Genomic DNA, 18,747 nt, shown 5'->3' on the forward strand with positions numbered 1-18,747 from the left:
TCTAGGGAAATTTCCCTAGATTTTCAAAGTCCATTTATCGGTCTTTTATGTCCCCCCCAAAACCCCCGATTCCCCACATGCCCCCAAGCTTGTTGAGAGAGAGGGGAAAAGATTAATAAGATATGTGTGGAGGTGTATTTCTTAAGAATTACCGTGATTTCTTTTAGTCCTTGATCTCTGCGTCACTGCAAGGGAACTCTTCATCCTTGATCCACCTCAGCCCTGATTGCGTCATGGCAGTTAAGGGAACTCTGTATCCTTGATTCACCTCTGCCTAGATCTCTGCATCATTGCAAAGGAACTCATCCTTGACTTGCCTTTTATCGAAGATAACTCTTCATAGACATAGATGATTCCTAGGATGAGGCCCTAGTGTTATTCTTGCTTATTTTATTTCATTTTTTTCAAGTTGTACAATTGTATCTTTCGTAGGCATGTTAAACGTGTTGGTGACTGGGTAGAGTTGTGGGTTGGTGAGCTTGTGTACCAGTAGATACATCCAACCAACCAACTTCCTTTCTTTCAAGTAGGGAACAAGAAAAGTTACCCTTTAGACCAAAAAAGTTGTGTGCTCTTGTAATGTTTAGGTAAGGAGCATCTTCCCAGAGGTGTGGCAGTATAATGTAACCGTAACAGCTGTCCTCCCCATCGGCAGGCAGCAGCAGCAGCAGCAGCAGCAGCAGCCATGGTGTCTTTCCTCATGGTGGGGCGAGCAGCTCCCCAGGTGAGGGCGGTACCGACCCAGCCCGGCAGCAGGAGGGCCTTGGTGCTTCCCATGGTTCACCCGAGCCAGGTGAGGCTGATCCACCGTGGCCCCTTTTGGCGGGAGCCATTGTTACATGTGAGCATACACTGAACTCTAGGGGATGGACCATGAAGGGGTGTTGCTCACACTAACAATGGAAGGGTTAAAAGAAGAAAAGAGAAAAGGAGACATTTTAAGTGCTATTTAATATCTTAAAGTTAACCCTTAAATTAAGTAACAATACAAAATTGAAGATTATTTAAGTAAGTAAAAGTAAGTAACAAGGAGTGGCAATCTGAACTGGACTGAATAACTTAAAAGACTGGTTCAGTTAATAACTTAAGCCAAGTTAGTAAATGCATATAGATACAAATTACAAAAATAAACACCTTTACATATACATAATAGAAAATAAATATAAATGTGTTTGTGTGTGTGTGTGTGTGTGTGTGGGTGTGTAACACTGGTGTAACTCTTACCACCGCTCTCGAGTGTACATGAGGCTCCCAGCGTATGCCAAGGCGACCTCAGAGCTGTAGCGACCCTTGGAGGAGACTGAAGCTCGATGGAACTCCACCCCTCGTTATCGGCTTGGTAGCCTGCTAGAGGTCACGTATCCAGTATGCCTCAAGCTATACATGTGGCAGCGCCACGGGTTGAGAGGCAGGCACCTGGTTCCGTGGTAGAGTAGTCACGTGTGTGACATTCCCCCCTTCTTAGGATGACGCAGAAGGAATGACTCTGCGTCATTAGAGAAGTGAGGTGGTTCCTGTCCCGTGAAGGTTGATTCCACCAGAACGTGTGTAGTCTGGGGCCCGGTAGATGGTTCTTCTGGCAGTGCTCGGCCCTCGGCTGCCTCCATCGACTGGTTCACAAGGCACGACTGCATCCCCGGCAACAGGATCCTAGGGTCCTCAGGGTCGCGACGGGTAGTGATGCGAGGCGTAGTGGGAAGGCGAGACAAAGTGTCAGCAAGGCAGTTGTCCAGTCCCTTAATATGGTGCATTTCAATGTGGTAAGGCTGGAGCTGTAGAGACTACCGTAGCAGACGTTGGTTAGTGAAGCGGTTCCTGTTGAGAAAAGTCAAAGGGTTGTGGTCAGTGTAGATTTGGAGTGGCTGGGTGTTGGACTGAAGATAGTACTCAAACTTCTTGATGGCAGAGATAATGGCTAAAAGTTCTTTCTCGATAGTGCTGTAATTCTTCTGATGGATGTTGAACTTCTCGGAGTGGTAGGCGACTGGGTGAAAGATTCCGTCAGATTCTTGCAGGAGGGCGGCACCCGAAGCGTGATCACTGGCGTCAGTATGTATGATGAAGGGTTTACTGAAGTCGGCCGCACGCAAAACCGGTTCCCGAGCAAGCAAGTTCTTAAGTTGATTGAAGGCATGTTGGCAGGCAGGGGTCCATTCGTACGCCACATTCCCACTAGTTAGTCTAGTAAGTGGCCCAGCTGCGTCTGCGAAGTTTGGACAGAAACGCCGGTAGAACCCCGCCATGCCCAGGAAGCGGCGGAGCTCGCGTCGAGTAGTGGGAGTTGGGTACTTCAGTACTGCGTCGACGTTAGCGGTCTTGGGCCGGACGGAGCCTTGTCCAATCTGATGTCCTAGGTAGGAGACGGTGGCAGCTCCGAACGTAGACTTCGCCAGCTTCACGGTGAGGTTCGCTTCCTGCAGACGGCTGAGCACATTCTGGATCTGGTACAGGTGGTCATCCCAGTCATGTGAAAAAATAAGAATATCATCTAAGTAAACCAGCACTCCTTTTAATCCCTGCATTACCTTGTTCATTGCCCTCTGGAAAGTAGCGGGGCAATTCCTCATGCCAAATGGGGCTACTTCATACTGGAAAAGTCCAATAGGGGTGATGAAGGCAGAGACTATCTGAGCTCTTTCAGTAAGGGCTATTTGATAATACCCTTTTAATAGGTCCAGCTTAGTAACAAATTTGGCTTGACCTACTTCATCTATCAGGTCGTCTACCCGAGGCAGAGGATAGGCGTCAGGAATGGTGACGGCGTTGACCCGTCGGTAATCCGTGCAGAATCGCAGTTGTCCGTCCTCCTTGGGTACTAGGAGGCAGGGTGATGCCCATGGGGAGCTGCTGGGTATAGCCAAGCCCTGCTCTAATAAGTACTGGACCTCCTTCTGCATCTGTTCTCGTTTCCGGGGGTTGACTCTGTAGGGAGACTGCTTGATAGGGAAGGTCCCTGGAAGCACCTTCACATCATGGCGGAGGACATTACAGATTTTAGGATGGTCACCGAACACGTCATACTGAGAGATCAATCTTGAGATATCCAGTGCTCGAGAGGATGAAAGATGACGGAGCTGACCATCTAAGTGTTGGATAATCTAGGTGTTGTTTTGCGTGTCCTTGGGATGTATGGTGTTTGTGTCAATCTCAGTGGTAATACATTTATCATACATCAATGAACACACAGAGGCAGGTTTTAACTCTGAGTCAGCCTCCTGGGGTTCAATGATACCACAGGAAGCTACTCTAGGGGTTGGTTGGGCGCCAGTCACAGGGGTTCTACATTTATACATTTTTAGGAGATTAACGTGTATTAACTGTGTTGCCTTTCGGCGGTCTGGAGTGTTTATGATGTAGTTGTTATCTCCTACCTTTTCCACTACCTCATAGGGACCATGATACTTTACTTGTAATGGGTGTTTAGGTGTGGGTATGAATGCAAGGACTTGATCACCTCTATCAAATACTCTAACTCTGGCCTTCTGATCAAAGTGTTTCTTCATGGTGTTTTGAGATTTGTGTAAGTTGTTATCAGCAAAGGTGCGAACTTTAGTGAGTGTGGCTTTAAGGTTGTTCAAGTATTTAGTTACAGAGACAAGTTTGTGGGTAGTGGAATCTAACAATTTGTCTTTAATAATCCTTAATGGTCCCCGCACTTTCCTACCGAACAGGAGCTCGAATGGGGAAACTCCTGTACTCTCGTTAGGTGCTTCCCTGATGGCAAAAAGCATGTAGGGGAGTGCGTCATCCCATTTGCTCTCCTGCTCGTGACAGAATTTGCGTAGAAGTCCTTTCAGTGTCTGATGAAATCTTTCTAGAGCGCCCTGTGACTGTGGGTGATAGGCAGAAGACAAGGTTTGTGCGATACCAAGCTCTTTTGACACCTCTGTGAAGAGAACGCTAGTGAAATTAGTTCCTCGGTCACTCTGAATGGTTTGAGGAATCCCGAAGGTAGTAAAGAAGTGGTTTAGCTTGGACACAATAGTGTTGGTGTTGATTTTACGTATCGGAAAGGCTTCGGGATACCTAGTTGCTGGGTCAAGAATTGTTAGGATATATTCATTACCTTTCTTGGTTTTTGGAAGAGGCCCCACAATGTCAATTATTATTTTATGAAATGGTTCTGAGGGAACAGCAATAGGTTGGAGAGGATAGAGTGGGATAGTTACGTTAGGTTTACCCGCTATCTGGCAGAGATGACAAGTACTGACATAATTCTTCACATCCTCCCTTAATCCTGGCCAGTAAAAGTCAGCGAGGATCTTCTCACATGTCTTCTTGATGCCCAAGTGACCAGCAAAACTTTCATGAGCGATCTCTAGTATGGAATGTCTGAGTATGGTAGGCACAACCACCTGGTGGGCTTCTGCCCAAGCAGCATCATCTGGGACCTTAGAGGGCCGGAACACTCTCATGAGAACTCCATCCTGTTTGTAAAAGGCAGGGTAATGAGTAATTTGATCTGGAGGGATAACCTTGTCATGAAATTGAGTCAAAGTAGTGTCTTCCTGTTGAGCCTCAGTGAGAAGTTTTTCAGAAAATATTTGATTGAGTTCAAGTGGGGATGGGCTCTTCTTTGGAAGTGAGAAAGACTGATCAGATTTCCTTGCTTGTGCACGAGTAGTGGCACAAACAGGGAATAAGCCTGGTTGTTGCTCTTCTAACTATACAGTGGGGTTATCCATCAGCATTGTGTCACTAATTACCAAAGGGGGAGTCACCTTACTGCCAGCTAGGTCATTAGCGAGGAGTAGTTGAGCATTAGGGATGGGTAAGGCTGGTTCTTCACTAACTCCTATTATCACTTCACCTCTTACTAGTGGGCTATCAAGATGTACTTTAGCTAATGCAATGGGGAAGGGGTCATGGAAGTCTTTTAAATATACCTTTTCACCTGTGTAACACTGTTCAATACCAGGGACTGCTGACTTCAGCACTAGGGACTGAGCTGAACAGGTGTCTCTGACAATCTTAACTGGGTGATCCTTGTTATCAATGCTGATGGTGCCTACAGACCTGAAAGGCTCAAATAAGTCTTTAGGTACAGGGAAGGAGGGAAGAGCTTGTATGGAAGCAACTGGCTTGGCAGGATATGTTTGAGCTACCTTGCACTTGGGATTAGGACAGTTCTTTATGAGGTGCCCCGGCTGTTTACAAAATGCACAAAATAGAGGTGGTCGAGTACTATTGCCGGTCATTTTACCAACCCCTGAGTTACCCGAGTTTATCTTACCACTAGGAGTCTCGGTCAGCTTGTCTGAGGTTGCCTTGCAATTCACCAGGGAGAAAAGGTCCGCTAACTGAGCGGCTTTGAGAAGATCTGTTTCTTCTTTGTTGGTGATGTGTAATATTACTGAGTAAGGGAGCTTACGCATGAATTCTTCTAAGGCTAAGAGATTTACTAATTCGTCGTACGTGGTTATCGCGGCTGACTTAAGCCAACGCTTGAGAGCCCTCAGTTTCTCTGAGGCAAACTCTAGATAGGTTTGTTGCGGAGTTTTGAACATTTTTCGAAAAGACTGACGGTATCCTTCTGTGGTAATGGAGTACGCCGCTAGGATGCCCTGTTTGACACAGTCGTAATCCGTGTTGTTTTCGAGGCCGTTCAAAATAGTTAAAGCCTTTTGGCTGAGTTTGGGTTTAAGAAGCCAAGGCCAGTCTTCTCGGGGCAGTTCAAAATGTACTGCTGTGTCCTCGAACTGTCCAAAGAAAGTTTCGGGGTCTTTGTCAGAGAACTGAGGGAGTAGTGAGAGATATTTAGTTAACTTTTGTTTGAGGTCAGCTGTGGTGGTTGATCGAGATTTTAATTGTGCGAGTTGGGTCTCGTGGATTCTTTCTTTTTCTCTCTCCTCTCTTTCTTTTTCTCTCTCCTCTCTTTCTTTTTCCTCCTTTTCTTTTACATATGCCAGATCTCTTTCCGCTTTTTCTTTTTGAAAAGCTAGTTCTTCTCGCCTTAGTTCTCTCTCTTCTCTCTCTCTTTCTCTTGCTGCCATTAGTTTCAGCTTTTCGAGTTCGAGCATTAAACTGGCGTCGTGCTGTGAAGCAGCACTAGTGGCTTCACCTCCAAGGTGAACTAGGATTTGAGTTCGGAGTTCTTCCTTCCGAATGTCAGATGGATATGAGAGATCAAACTGTCGGGCTATGTACTTTAAATCATTCTTTGTCACTTTGGCAGTTTGTAGCTCCGCCACAGAAGGATTACTGCAAAATGCGTCCAAGTTTAACTCATGCGACATGATTAATGAGCGTGAGGTCAATTGAACCAAATCAAGTGTGTCTGAGCCCTACACTGAAACCTGATCCAAGACCTAGGTTCGCCACCACGAGTCGGAAGGACCCGCGTGAACGACAGGTTCGAAACCACGAGTCGGAGGGAAATGAGTTGACCCGCGTGCATCGACAGAGACTCGTTTTTGAGTCTAGTTGAGTCAAGGTTAGCAACGCCTTAACTGTGCTTCTGAAGAGGCAACGAATCGAAAAAGTGTAGCGATAATCACTGCCCCAAAATGACTACCATAGAACTAACACTTAAGCACTTGTAATGGCTTGCCGTATTCGCTGCTTTCAAGCAAAGAGTGGAACGCAAGTTCCCAAGTTTTAAGGAGTCTCGGAGTTTGGGGTGAAGGTCACTACTAGGGGAATCGAACCAACACTAAAGCAACACTGAGGAAATCAATTGTTAGGTTTTTAACGCCTTTATGACTAGACGCCGGTACCTCGCGTACTTTTAAAGCAGAAAAACGCAAAAATTCACCAACAAAGAAATAAGCACAACTTCATATACACTCGAGAGCAGGAAAGGAACTAGTGTAGTTATATGTATGTGTAAACATGTGTAATATCCCGGACGGGCCCCCAATTGTTACGTGTGAGCATACACTGAACTGTAGGGGATGGACCATGAAGGGGTGTTGCTCACACTAACAATGGAAGGGTTAAAAGAAAAGAGAAAAGGAGAAATTTTAACTGCTATTTAATATCTTAAAGTTAACCCTTAAATTAAGTAACAATACAAAATTGAAGATTATTTAAGTAAGTAAAAGTAAGTAACAAGGAGTGGCAATCTGAACTGGACTGAATAACTTAAAAGACTGGTTCAGTTAATAACTTAAGCCAAGTTAGTAAATGCATATAGATACAAATTACAAAAATAAACACCTTTACATATACATAATAGAAAATAAATATAAATGTGTTTGTGTGTGTGTGTGGGTGTGTAACACTGGTGTAACTCTTACCACTGCTCTCGAGTGTACATGAGGCTCCCAGCGTATGCCAAGGCGACCTCAGAGCTGTAGCGACCCTTGGAGGAGACTGAAGCTCGATGGAACTCCACCCCTCGTTATCGGCTTGGTAGCCTGCTAGAGGTCACGTATCCAGTATGCCTCAAGCTATACACGTGGCAGCGCCACAGGTTGAGAGGTAGGCACCTGGTTCCGTGGTAGAGTAGTCACGTGTGTGACACCATTCTCCCAGATGGAGTAGTTCATGAGGGACATGGAGAGGAAGTTCAAGAGAGACATTGAGGACATCCTAGGAACCTTTGCCAAGAATGTGAGTACTAACACTGACGGGGGGAAGTATGTATGGCCATATGTTAAGAATAAATATCTATCTCTGCATACATTTAGCAGGCCAGCAGTGACACGGGTTGGCACAGACAAAGCACCACACATTCACAAACACACATCATTCACACTCTTTGAGCTATCTTCCCCTGGTGGAGAGGGACAGTCTCATGGACCAGCCTACTACACCAGGAGCTAAGTCATAGTACAGCTGGCCCCACACATTCACACCAAGACCCAACATTTGTCTTAACATACATTTAATACATCTGCCTATTTTTATCTATATACCAAACCAGCAATTCCACATGGGATGTCCCTGACAAAGCAACGCACATTCATAGACACATCATTCATTCTCTTAGTCCCGTCATCCCCTAGTGGACATCTGCTAGTCAGAAAGATTGTTTATTTGTGCCAGAGGCCAGAGTCATGCCACCAGGAGTGAGATACGAGAGTGTGCCATGCTTACTTGGCCTCAACATGAACTTTCCCACCACTGGTCTCTGCTTTGCCCTGATGGAGCCTCAGCAGTCATCACACTCAAGGATTGCCTTTATGATGCAGATTACTTTTCCCTGATTTTTTTTCTTTCATGTAAGAGGGGCACTGGCATAGGGCAGCAAAAGTTATAGAAAGGCTCACTCAAGGTGCTAGTCCTTATAGAGTACACTCAAAAAAGGATCATCCATTTTGAAATAATTCAAGTCAAAAGAGGAAATACAGAAGCAGGTAGGGAGTTCCAGAGTTTACCTGGCTTGATATTCTTGATATCCTTCATGTTGTCCACACTGTTGTCACTGGTTGAAAGTGAACAGTAGCTTGATCTTTTTGGTAATGGTAGGAAGTTATTCCTTCCCTCACTTACTTTTTTAATTGCATTATTACCGTGTAGGCTTTCAAAGTTGATTATGAAGTTGCAAATTTGTGTTGTATCATGAACAAAACTTTTCAGGGTGTACCCAGTAACATAGTGACTGGTGCTATGTTGGGAACACTTCCAATGTAGTGATTGTCCCTTGTTAACATTCAGAGCACGAGAAAACTGCTTACTGGATGCACAGAAAGTAGACAAAGAATAGCACGTTATATTGTTTTTAAGCTACACAATTATTCAAGAAATTGTTTAAAAAGTTGTGTAGATGACCAGTGGAAAAGTTGTACAGCAGTGAACATGTCCTCTGCCTCACTTTGGACTCACACTGGCAAGCTTCACTGGTAAATTCTGGAACTCCCTGCCTACTTCTGTATTTACTCCTGTCTGTGACTTTAACTTCTTTGAGAGGGAGTGAAGCTTCAAAACATTTCTCCAGGTAATTTTGGACTGCTTTCACTGTCTCCTTCAGGATCTGACGCCTTTAGTTTCTGTTACCCTTGGCCAGACCCTCAACAACACACACACACACACACACACACACACACACACACACACACACACACACACACACACACACACACACACACACACACACACACAACCACAACCACACACACACACACACCTGGGGCTTGAGGCAAAGAATTGTGTACTTTAATGCTGCTTTAAGCTTTTAAACAGTGAGGAAGAAAGAGGTTCTCAATAGAGTGGTGAACAGATGGAATAGAATCTGTAACCAGGTTGTTAGTGCTGAGTCATTAGGGAGCTATGAAACAAGATTAGACAAATGTATAGATGAGAATGATCAGTGAAAAGTGATAGGAAGAAATTGGTTATTAGATAGAGTAGTGGATGAATCAAATAGCAAGTTTTAAAAGATTAGACAAATTTTTTGATGAGAATGGTGGAAATAGGTAGGTATGTTTCGTACAGGGACTCCCACTTGTAGGCCTGATGGCTTCCTGCCGTTTCCCTTGTGTTCTTTTGTTCTTATGAGTGATGGCTGAGTTGGGTTTGATTGGTGGAAGTGTTATAAGATTAGTGTGTCTAGTTTCCAGGAACTCAGCTGCCCATGTTGAGTGTAATGTTGGGTGTAATCTGTAATGGCAGCTTTGTTATGTGCAGTGTGTGTCCTGTACTGGTGCCTCTGTCCTGCTAATATATTTCTCCTTTCTTTTGTTTGTTTCTTATTTTACTCTTGTATTTTTTCTTTTCATTTCTCTTTATGGTTTGTGTTCCATTTGTTTCTCAGTCTTTGTCATCTCTTTTTTTCCTCTCTAGTGTATTTCTGTTCCTGCATTCACTTAAAGTTAACTGCATCATAAGCGCATCCTGCAGGAGGGGCAGCCACGGCAGAAGAGTCTCCACCTCCCTCCACCCAGTCACTCCCTCAAGGCTGTTTGAAGGCTTCTGTCCTCACTGGCAACTGTCTCACTCACACATACTTCTTTATGCTTTACTTTCACCTTCCTGTGGCTCTCCTCTGTCTGGATGTTTTATGATTTGAATTTTGTTGTTGAAACCTTGCCTACTGTAGAAAATGGTGAGCCTTGCTTAGTGTAGAAAGTTTTGAAGTGAGTCCTGATGCTGTACCTGGTATGAGTCAGCCTGTGGACTTGATGTATGGAAGCCTTGCTGTGGAGAGCTCTGTCTTGCTGGAGTGTGGGAGGGGAGATAAGGTGAGGATTAGAGCATTCAAGGACAGGAATCAATGGACACTGCCATTCTTGTCCTGTGGGGGAAGTTTTTAGGAGTGGGCATCACACACTTATAGACGGCTGGATTGCTGGACAAACTTTTTATTTCATATCTTTGTGTATGCCATAAGTAAGTTGGCTCACTGGGTGTATCAGACATGTTCATGCAACACTCCTGGGGCACCAAACCACTCTTTTTACCTATCCTCAGGCTGTCCTACAAGACACTGTATCGCATCCATTGCTTCTTGTTATACCAGTACTAAGAGACTTGGATGAAAAAAAGCTGTGTTTGGCAATGATTTCCTGTGATATCTTATGCTTGGTCTTTGCACAGGTTTTATTGCAAGCTTAACTAGTATGTATATTAGTTTTTATTTGATTTATAGCCATGAAATGTACTATGCCTTGGTTGCTTTAGTGTGGAGGGACTGTGTGAGGTGGAAGAGAGTAAGTGCTCACTGTTTTTACTCCCACTCAAGTCTTGCCTACAAAGGTATTCACTCCCCTGTGTAAGGTTCGTGTCTGGCCAGGAGGTTCTGAACCCCTTTGGTGAAACGCTTCACTGATACATCTGATGAAATGCTTCAGTACACCTTATTGATAACATGAGTGAGATGCTTCAATACACAACAGTTGCTAATTTTTGTTTAGTGTCAAAAGCATTTCATCTTATCAACTACTCACCCCTAACTGACTGTCTTCAGCCTCTCTCTCATTGGCACATTATTGCATCTCTTGCTATCCTCTACCACATTTTTCACACTGACTGCTCTTCTGATCTTGCTAACTGTATGCCTCCCCTCCTCCCATGGCCTCGCAGCACTAGACTTTCTTCTTTCTCTCACCCCTATTCTGTCCACCTCTCTAATGTAAGAGTTAACTAGTATTCTAAATAATTAATCACTTTCTCTGGTAAAATCAGGAACTCCCTGCTTCTGTATTTACTCTTTCCTATGACTTGAGCTCTTTCAAGAGGGAGGCTTCATGACACATCCTCCAATATTGGATGACATTTTTGACACTTCTTTTGGGACTGACACATCAATAGACTTTCTCCTTTGCTCTTTTTGTTGCCCTTGGCCAGTGCCCCTCTTGTATAGAAAAATAAATAAATAAAATGAAAGTAAAAATAAAAAATCATAATGATGGCATATGGTGCACAGACCTGGTGGTGGTGAGGGAGCGCCTGGCATCCGTCAAGAACAAGGTGCTGGTGCTGTCTGGCAAGGGAGGCTTGGGCAAGTCCACTGTGAGTGCCATGCTGGGCCTTACCTTGGCCCTCGATGACTCCAAGGAGGTGAGCTGCACTGCCACACTCCATGTCACCCTTCCACTCACTGTTGTTTGTGTCACACTGACGGTGTCTCATGTTTAGTGCTGATTAGTTGAGTGATCAGGATGTGAGCTGGTGTTAGTTTTGAAATTTATTTAGTGCAGAGTGGTTGCTATTATTTATTTATTTTATTGAATATAGATGAAAAGTTATTGAAGTAGGATTGAAACAGTAGAAATGAGTTACTGAAGGGATGCCTGTGGTGTGAGCAGAGTGGACAGCGAGAAGAATTAGTGTATCAAAGATTTGCTGTGCTTTGTAAGAGAGGAATTGAAATGTAGGATGGTGAAAGTGATGAAATGCAGTAACCCATGGATATACTGTAGTAACTGTTAATTGTAAACTCAAACTCCTGCTTGCTGCTGCATTCCCTCTTGCCTGTGACTTGAAATCTCTCAAGAGAGAGGGTTGAAGAGATCTCTCCACTTGATTTTGGATATTTTTGTTCCTTTTAGGGACTGGCACCTTTAGTCTCTCTCTCTCTCTCTCTCTCTCTCTCTCTCTCTCTCTCTCTCTCTCTCTCTCTCTCTCTCTCTCTCTCTCTCTCTCTCTCTCTCTCTCTCTCTCTCTCTCTCTCTCTCTCTCTCTCTCTCTCTCTCTCTCTCTCTCTCTCTCTCTCTCTTCTTCTCCTTTGGTCAGAGCCTCTTGTGGGACAGGACAGGTCTGAACGCAGCCCTCCTTTGCTTAGTGAGCAGTGCAGTGATGCTCTCTGGTATCAGTGAGGTTAGCTGCCCACTGTACTGAGCATCATGACAGATTGAGAGAGAACTTTTTATTGAGTGTTGCATGGCTGTGCATCAAACACTGAACACATGTTTGTATGTAAATAAGAATACATCTGTATAAAATGTAGTTTAGACATTGTAAGTGACTGACATAAAAAGTAAAACTAGAAAACTATTCAAAAAAATAAATATTCATTGACTGTAAAAATAAAGCATTAAAATTTATTACAAGTGGTAAGTTAGTTAAAAAAAAAAAATAAAATAAATAAAAAATACCAAAAAAAAAACTAAATGAAACAGTTAGTTAGCAGTGAAGTGAGTTGACCTTGACTCATGAACTATATTCTTAAATATTTGTGTGCCCCACTACTTTCCAAGAGCTCTGCTTGGAGTGATACAGGTTTTTAAGTGTGTCTTTATGGTTCAAGTGACAGATTAACAAATCTACTAATAGGAAAACCACTCTTGAGAACCCAGCTTATCATCTTTGTGGCCTTGGAAAGTAGTAGTGGTGAGACCAGGGTTCCTTAATATGGGCCAACACAGGGAGTCCTCAGTTCATGGCAATCTTCACTTCACCCATTTCATAATTACGTGCATTTTGCTTTGCTCATTTTTTAAATTATATATATATATATATATATATATATATATATATATATATATATATATATATATATATATATATATATATATATATATATATATATATATATATATATTTTTTTTTTTTTTTTTTTTTTTTTTTTTTTTTTTTTTTTTTTTTTTCCAGTAGCACACTTACAGTGGGGGTAGCAGCATGCCCTCCAATATGCTCACTTACTTTTTATAGTACACCACACACACATACTGCACCAAACAGTCTTTTTCTAAATGAAATAAAAGATAAAAACAATACAAAGAATTAGTGAACTGGTGAGTGTAGTGAAGGCATGCTTCATCATGTGGCAATAGACTGAGGAAGGAAGTGGTTCACTGCCTACTTAGGATGGTTCTGACATGCCAAAATAATGTTTATGATGCAGCCCCGGAACAGAGCTCACCACTGTTGTAATGTCACCCACAAATGTTCTTGAACTGCAGTAACACTGGCAAAACTGCACTGAAGCACAGCCAGTGCTGCTGCTTGTCTCATTGCTTTTCATCTGATGAAACAGAAAACAGATCACCTTAACAAAAGTACAATAGAAAATGCAGCTACTTATGGCTCACTCACTTCCAATATAGCCATACCTTTGCCACATTGCATTATTATTCTTCCCAATGCATTAAATACAATGATCTTACTTGTCAACAGCTTCATACTAACAATACATCCTGCACGTCACTCAACAAGTGGACAAGTGTAACTCAAGGACACCCTGTATAAGGATCGTGTCAGTTGTTCAGTCTTCCTGGTCATCCTTCCTGTGGTAACATTGCCCCTCCATTGTCTCCCTGGCAGGTGGGGTTCCTTGACATTGACATCTGTGGGCCGTCTCAGCCGCGGGTGTTGGGGACAGCAGAGGAGAAGGTCCACTCTTCAGGTGCTGGCTGGTCCCCTGTGGTAGGTGGCAACTTCCAGGTTCCTATGTTAGGTTTTGTACTGTTGAGGAAAATCTCTTAACCTGGGATAAGCCTCAATGGTAATAGTGTAAAAGTGTGTGTGTGTGTGTGTGTCAGTCCTTTTTATTTATTTATTTTTTATTTATTTATTTTATTTTATTTTTTTTACTTGAAGATTTAACACTTCCATCATGTCAAAATAGTTTCCCAGTTTTCCTTTTTCCTTTTTTTCCCTTCTTATAAATTTCTTAAACCAGGTTAGAGTTTTCCCAATAGTACACCGTGGTGTAAACAAATGCTCCTGTTATTTCCCTGTAGTTGTGAACAAGAAATGCTGTTTCCTTTTTTTTTTCCCCTTTTTATAAATTTCTTAAACCAGGTTAGAGTTTTCCCAATAGTATTCTGTGGTGTGAACAAAATGCTCCCGTTATTTTTCCCTGTAGTTGTGCACCAGAAATGCTGTCTCATGCTAGATCATTTTAAGCATTCTTGTACTTCAGCCCACACAGAGTTACAGTAATTAAAAAATTTTTTTTTTCTTCTTAATTATCCTTCACATTAAGTATTACCTACCTTGTTACTCTGGGAAGAAACTGCTTTCTGTTTTCATGTATTTTTTTATTTATTTGTATTTATTTTTTATTTGATTCAGATAATTATTTGTATATGATGGATAAATACTTCACATAAATAATTTGTTGGCACACACTCTTCAACTAAATCATTTGTATATAACAGGTACTCTTTAGATAGATCATTTGTATATGACAGACACTTCAGATAAATCCTTTATATGACAAGACAGTGTACCCTTTCAGTATGTGTCTGACAATCTGGCTGTCATGTCCGTTGGGTTCCTGCTCAACAGTGCAGACGACGCTGTCATCTGGAAGGGACCCAAGAAAGATGGTAAGTAGTAGAAATAGGTTACCTCTAGTGTCTTTGGTTTTGTAAGAAGAGGAGACCAGAAGCCAATTAAAGGAGCCTGGAAAAAGCCACTGAGGGGAAGACAGAATGAGATGGAGGGATGAGATTGTGGTAGAACAGCAAAGGATAGGAGGCACAGAGGAACATGAAAGGGACAGAAATGGTTAACTGGAGGAGACTTGTACATGACACCAACCCTGCACTCACTCCAGGGAAATGGTCAAAGGAGAAGCGTTGCTGATTTTGTCAAACCGTTGAGTTTTATGTGGAATCAAAAATTATCATCGTGAGGTTTTTTTAATTTCTTTTATTTCATGTATCTTGTTTACTTTAAGAAATGTAAGAGTATAAGGATGTTGGGTGACAGGAGAGTAATGTAGTTTTTAATGTTGAAGTGATTGATGAGGTAGTGTTTAAGCATGTAGCTGTGGATGTAAGACTGAATATATTGATGTGAGGTTTGAAATGAGTACAGTGGAGAAAGTGTGAGGGAAGAATTAGTAGTGTTTGATGTGGGATTGCTTAGAATATAACAACATGAGATGAGGGAAGCTACAAGAAGCCCACACATGGCAGTCCCTGTATGAAATATACCCTTCCATTTCCATCTATCCTCCTCATCCAGAAATTTGTCTTTACTTGTCCTTAATGACTCAGCACTAATAACCTTTTTACTAAGCCTGTTTCTTTCATCTATCACTACTTGATAACCAATTTCTTTGTATCTCTCTTTCAAATCTAACTTTATTGGGTTTGAGCCTGTTGTTTCTTGACCTGTCCTCATTACTGACTTTCAGGATTTTCTTTCACACTTGTGATTTTCCTTATACCACTTAAAGACCTCCATCATTATCATGTGGGAATTTTAAAAGTAAGCATAAATGTTAGTTGACTTTCATAAAAGCATGCAGTGTTCTCTCCACATGCTGGTCATCTGTGTTGGGGCTGAGCTCAAGCTTGACACAATTCCTTCATCTTTGAGCTTGATGCAGTTCCCCTTTCTGTCTACAATGATAGCAGTCCACATACTCAGTTCATATGCACAAAGTAGTGCTTGACTCTGACTCTGGCGTTAATGTCAGTTTCTCTGGTTAGGAAGGCGGAGTTGTACCTTCCCTTCATGTGACTTGTTTCCCTCACCAGGAAGTGGCTCTGCTGGATGTGAGGAAGGAAATCACATTCTGCAGGAAAGTGAACATTCCCATCATTGGCCTGGTGGAGGACATGACCACCTTTGTGTGCCCCAAGTGTAAGGTGAGTGAGATGTGTGGTGCCTCTCACCTGTTCATTTGTGTGTCAGCAGCAAAGAGTGGTGGTGATGTAGCTGGGATCCAGCAGCAATCATAGACTCCTTGCAACCAAGACCACCTCTTGGCTAGGTGGGAATTCATGTGTGTTGTGTAAAGGGACAAGATTGATGGCGACATGTCAGGCTTGTCTTATCTTGATGCACCATGAATTTCAGACCAAGACGGCCGTCTTCCCTGCCACTACTGGGATGTGACCCCCAGCTGGCAGAGGATACTGAGATGCCACTGCTTGGCCAGCTGCCGCTGGACCCCCGGGTGGCCCAGGCGTGTGATGAAGGCACCAACATTCCAACACAAGAGCCAGATGCTGCTGTCACTCAGGCATACAAAGACATTGCAAATAGTAAGTGTTGTTTTAAATGGAAGATTCTTTATCTGGAATTCAATCTTTGTTCCAGGCCACCACCCCCACAAAGGAGGTAGTAAAGACTGTGTGTGTGTGTGTGTGTGTGTGTGTGTGTGTGTGTGTGTGTGTGTGTGTGTGTGTGTGTGTACACACACACACACACACACACACACACACACTGCACAAAAACATTGCCTAAGGTTAATTTCAAATTCACCTTGGTGCCTGAGTCTCTAATGGGGAGAGGATGGATCCCTCCTCCTACCCCAACACAAGGGACATTTGCAAAGGCTTACTCAAGTTTGTCAGCACAAGAGCCTGACACCACCGCCTCTTGTTTGCCCCTCACCACACCATGACAGCCCATTCCCTCCCCTGCCCCCTGTGCCTGAGACATTCAGCTGAGCAGATCAGGTGCAGACAAGCCACAGACAGAGTCCTACAGGCTCGTGTCCCATTTTCTATTTACATATGCTCTCCACTCAATCTAATCAGTGTTCCGTGTCAGTGGTCTCTCATTCATGCTGTGCCAATTGTTTGCACAATTGTGGAGAATATTATATGAATTTAGTTCATGCAAACATCTTGACTGGCTAATCTTGTAGCCAGCTTATCCCACATTAAGCATGTAGGGGTTGGCATCATATTAGTATGTGCAGCTAATCACACTAAAGGCAGTGTCACACAGGGCAAATTTCCCCCAGTATGCTGCCCATTTTTGCTGCCAGCTGGGCAAACTGAGCTGTCAGGAAGAATGGCATATGGCTGTGATACCAGACTTGCTGGGAGTATTTGAAATTAAATGACCACTGTACTACAAGCTGTACATGTTAAATAAAAATATATTGTGGTACTTTGAGTAAAACTGTCAACTATAAAACTTATAAAAATGAAGTATATGTGCCAGTGTGTGCTTGTGAAATTACTTACAGTGCTTATTTGACAACTGCAGCTGGGGAGATAAACAATGTGTTGTGATGGAGACCCGCACTAAGTTTTGCTGGAGTGTGAAAGCTCGACACATTAATTGAGCTATAGTGGATCTGGGCACCATGTTGGCTGTAGGACCTACTTGCGCTGTTGCCACCTCAACCCTGGGGCCCAGAGTGACTGACCATGGCCAGCAGGGTGCAGCCACGGCTTGTGGAGGCAGTGCTGCACAGCCTATATGAGCTGCCAAATAGAGCAAAAGATTTATTACAAGATGTCAACATAACAGCCCAGTCCCTGTCGATGCCAAACTTGCTGTGTCGCTGGTCTCACCAGTAAAACAGGCAGCATGCTTGCAGAAATTTGCCTTGTGTGATGCTGCCTTAAGTCCTCAGCCAGGCACTGCCTACAGTGGGACTTCCCAACACCATACTGCTGGCTTGTTCACAGAGGAGATAGCAGGCACTTTTGAGGTGGTATTTATACCAGACAGAGTCCAGACTCCAGACTCAATGAAGTAGAATGGCTGCAGACTTGACCCTGATGGTAGGATTTCACATCAGAATGAGGCAGGCAGTCACAAGAACCATAAACAATGTCAAGGAAAATGAGATAAAGTGTAAATAGAGGAGCAATGTAAAATAGAAGTGGTTTGAAATGTTGAAGAGATGATACATCTTTCTAAACATGTGTTTTTTTTTTTCCCTTCATTGTTGCACATCACCATCCTCCATTTTCCCTGCTCATGTAATCATATATTCTTTGTCCTTTTGGTTAATTTCTTGTGTGCTAATCTCTGGTCTCTTCCTGAATAATCAGCACAAGGCCATGTTTTATCACTAAGTCTCGCTGGTCTTCCCTCCTACTCACCTGTATTACTTTTTGTGCAGGTGAAGCAGTGAACTCTTGTTTGAAATCTGTGATTATGAATGTAGAATAGATATGTATGTTACCCTTTCCTTTTAACACTTTTCACTTTCATTACTTCTCCATTGCCAAGCTGATATTTATTTAGGAACAAGAAATGAACAAAAGATTTGAAGAATTAATAAATGGATACCTGCTCCCTTTACATCTTACTTTTCCCAGCAAGCGTTACATAGATGTCTTGGCTGCCTCTCTTGGAGAATGTCAGACTGATGCATAAGTAGATGGAATTTCAGTGGATGCACTAAACACTATAGTAATGATTCAATGTTTATTTCAGAAATCAAGGAGTACTGTGATGCACAGTCCCAAGAAGCCACTTGACCTGCAGCGGTAGCAGCAGCAGCAGCAGCAGTCATCACCACACTAACCAACACATTCTACAGAAAAGTCTTGTCATTCATGCAGAGGTTTATTTTACATTTACTTCTTAAATCCATATTATTAACATCAGTCAGTATTTTCTTTACAAATTGTGGCAGCCTTATACATCATTCATCTTTAATTTATGCCAGAAAGTTTGGGTGAGAATAAAAACTACATATTACAACAGTATCCA

General features: G+C 42.9%; 1 protein-coding gene across 1 annotated transcript in view; it reads left to right on the forward strand.

Annotated features, from left to right (window-relative positions):
* Positions 1–18,641, forward strand: part of LOC135097965 (cytosolic Fe-S cluster assembly factor nubp1-like) — a 22,534-nt gene extending 3,893 nt beyond the window's left edge. The window contains 9 exon segments of the mRNA XM_064000104.1: positions 656–793; positions 11,309–11,442; positions 13,648–13,749; positions 14,567–14,657; positions 15,071–15,108; positions 15,819–15,929; positions 16,141–16,170; positions 16,172–16,328; positions 18,469–18,641. Of these exon segments, the coding sequence (XP_063856174.1) occupies positions 656–793; positions 11,309–11,442; positions 13,648–13,749; positions 14,567–14,657; positions 15,071–15,108; positions 15,819–15,929; positions 16,141–16,170; positions 16,172–16,328; positions 18,469–18,512 (845 nt within the window). The 3' untranslated portion in view covers positions 18,513–18,641.
* Positions 18,642–18,747: the final 106 nt, after the last annotated feature.

The sequence above is a fragment of the Scylla paramamosain genome, unplaced genomic scaffold, assembly GCF_035594125.1.
Source record: "Scylla paramamosain isolate STU-SP2022 unplaced genomic scaffold, ASM3559412v1 Contig38, whole genome shotgun sequence".
NCBI classification, from domain to species: Eukaryota; Metazoa; Arthropoda; class Malacostraca; order Decapoda; family Portunidae; genus Scylla; species Scylla paramamosain.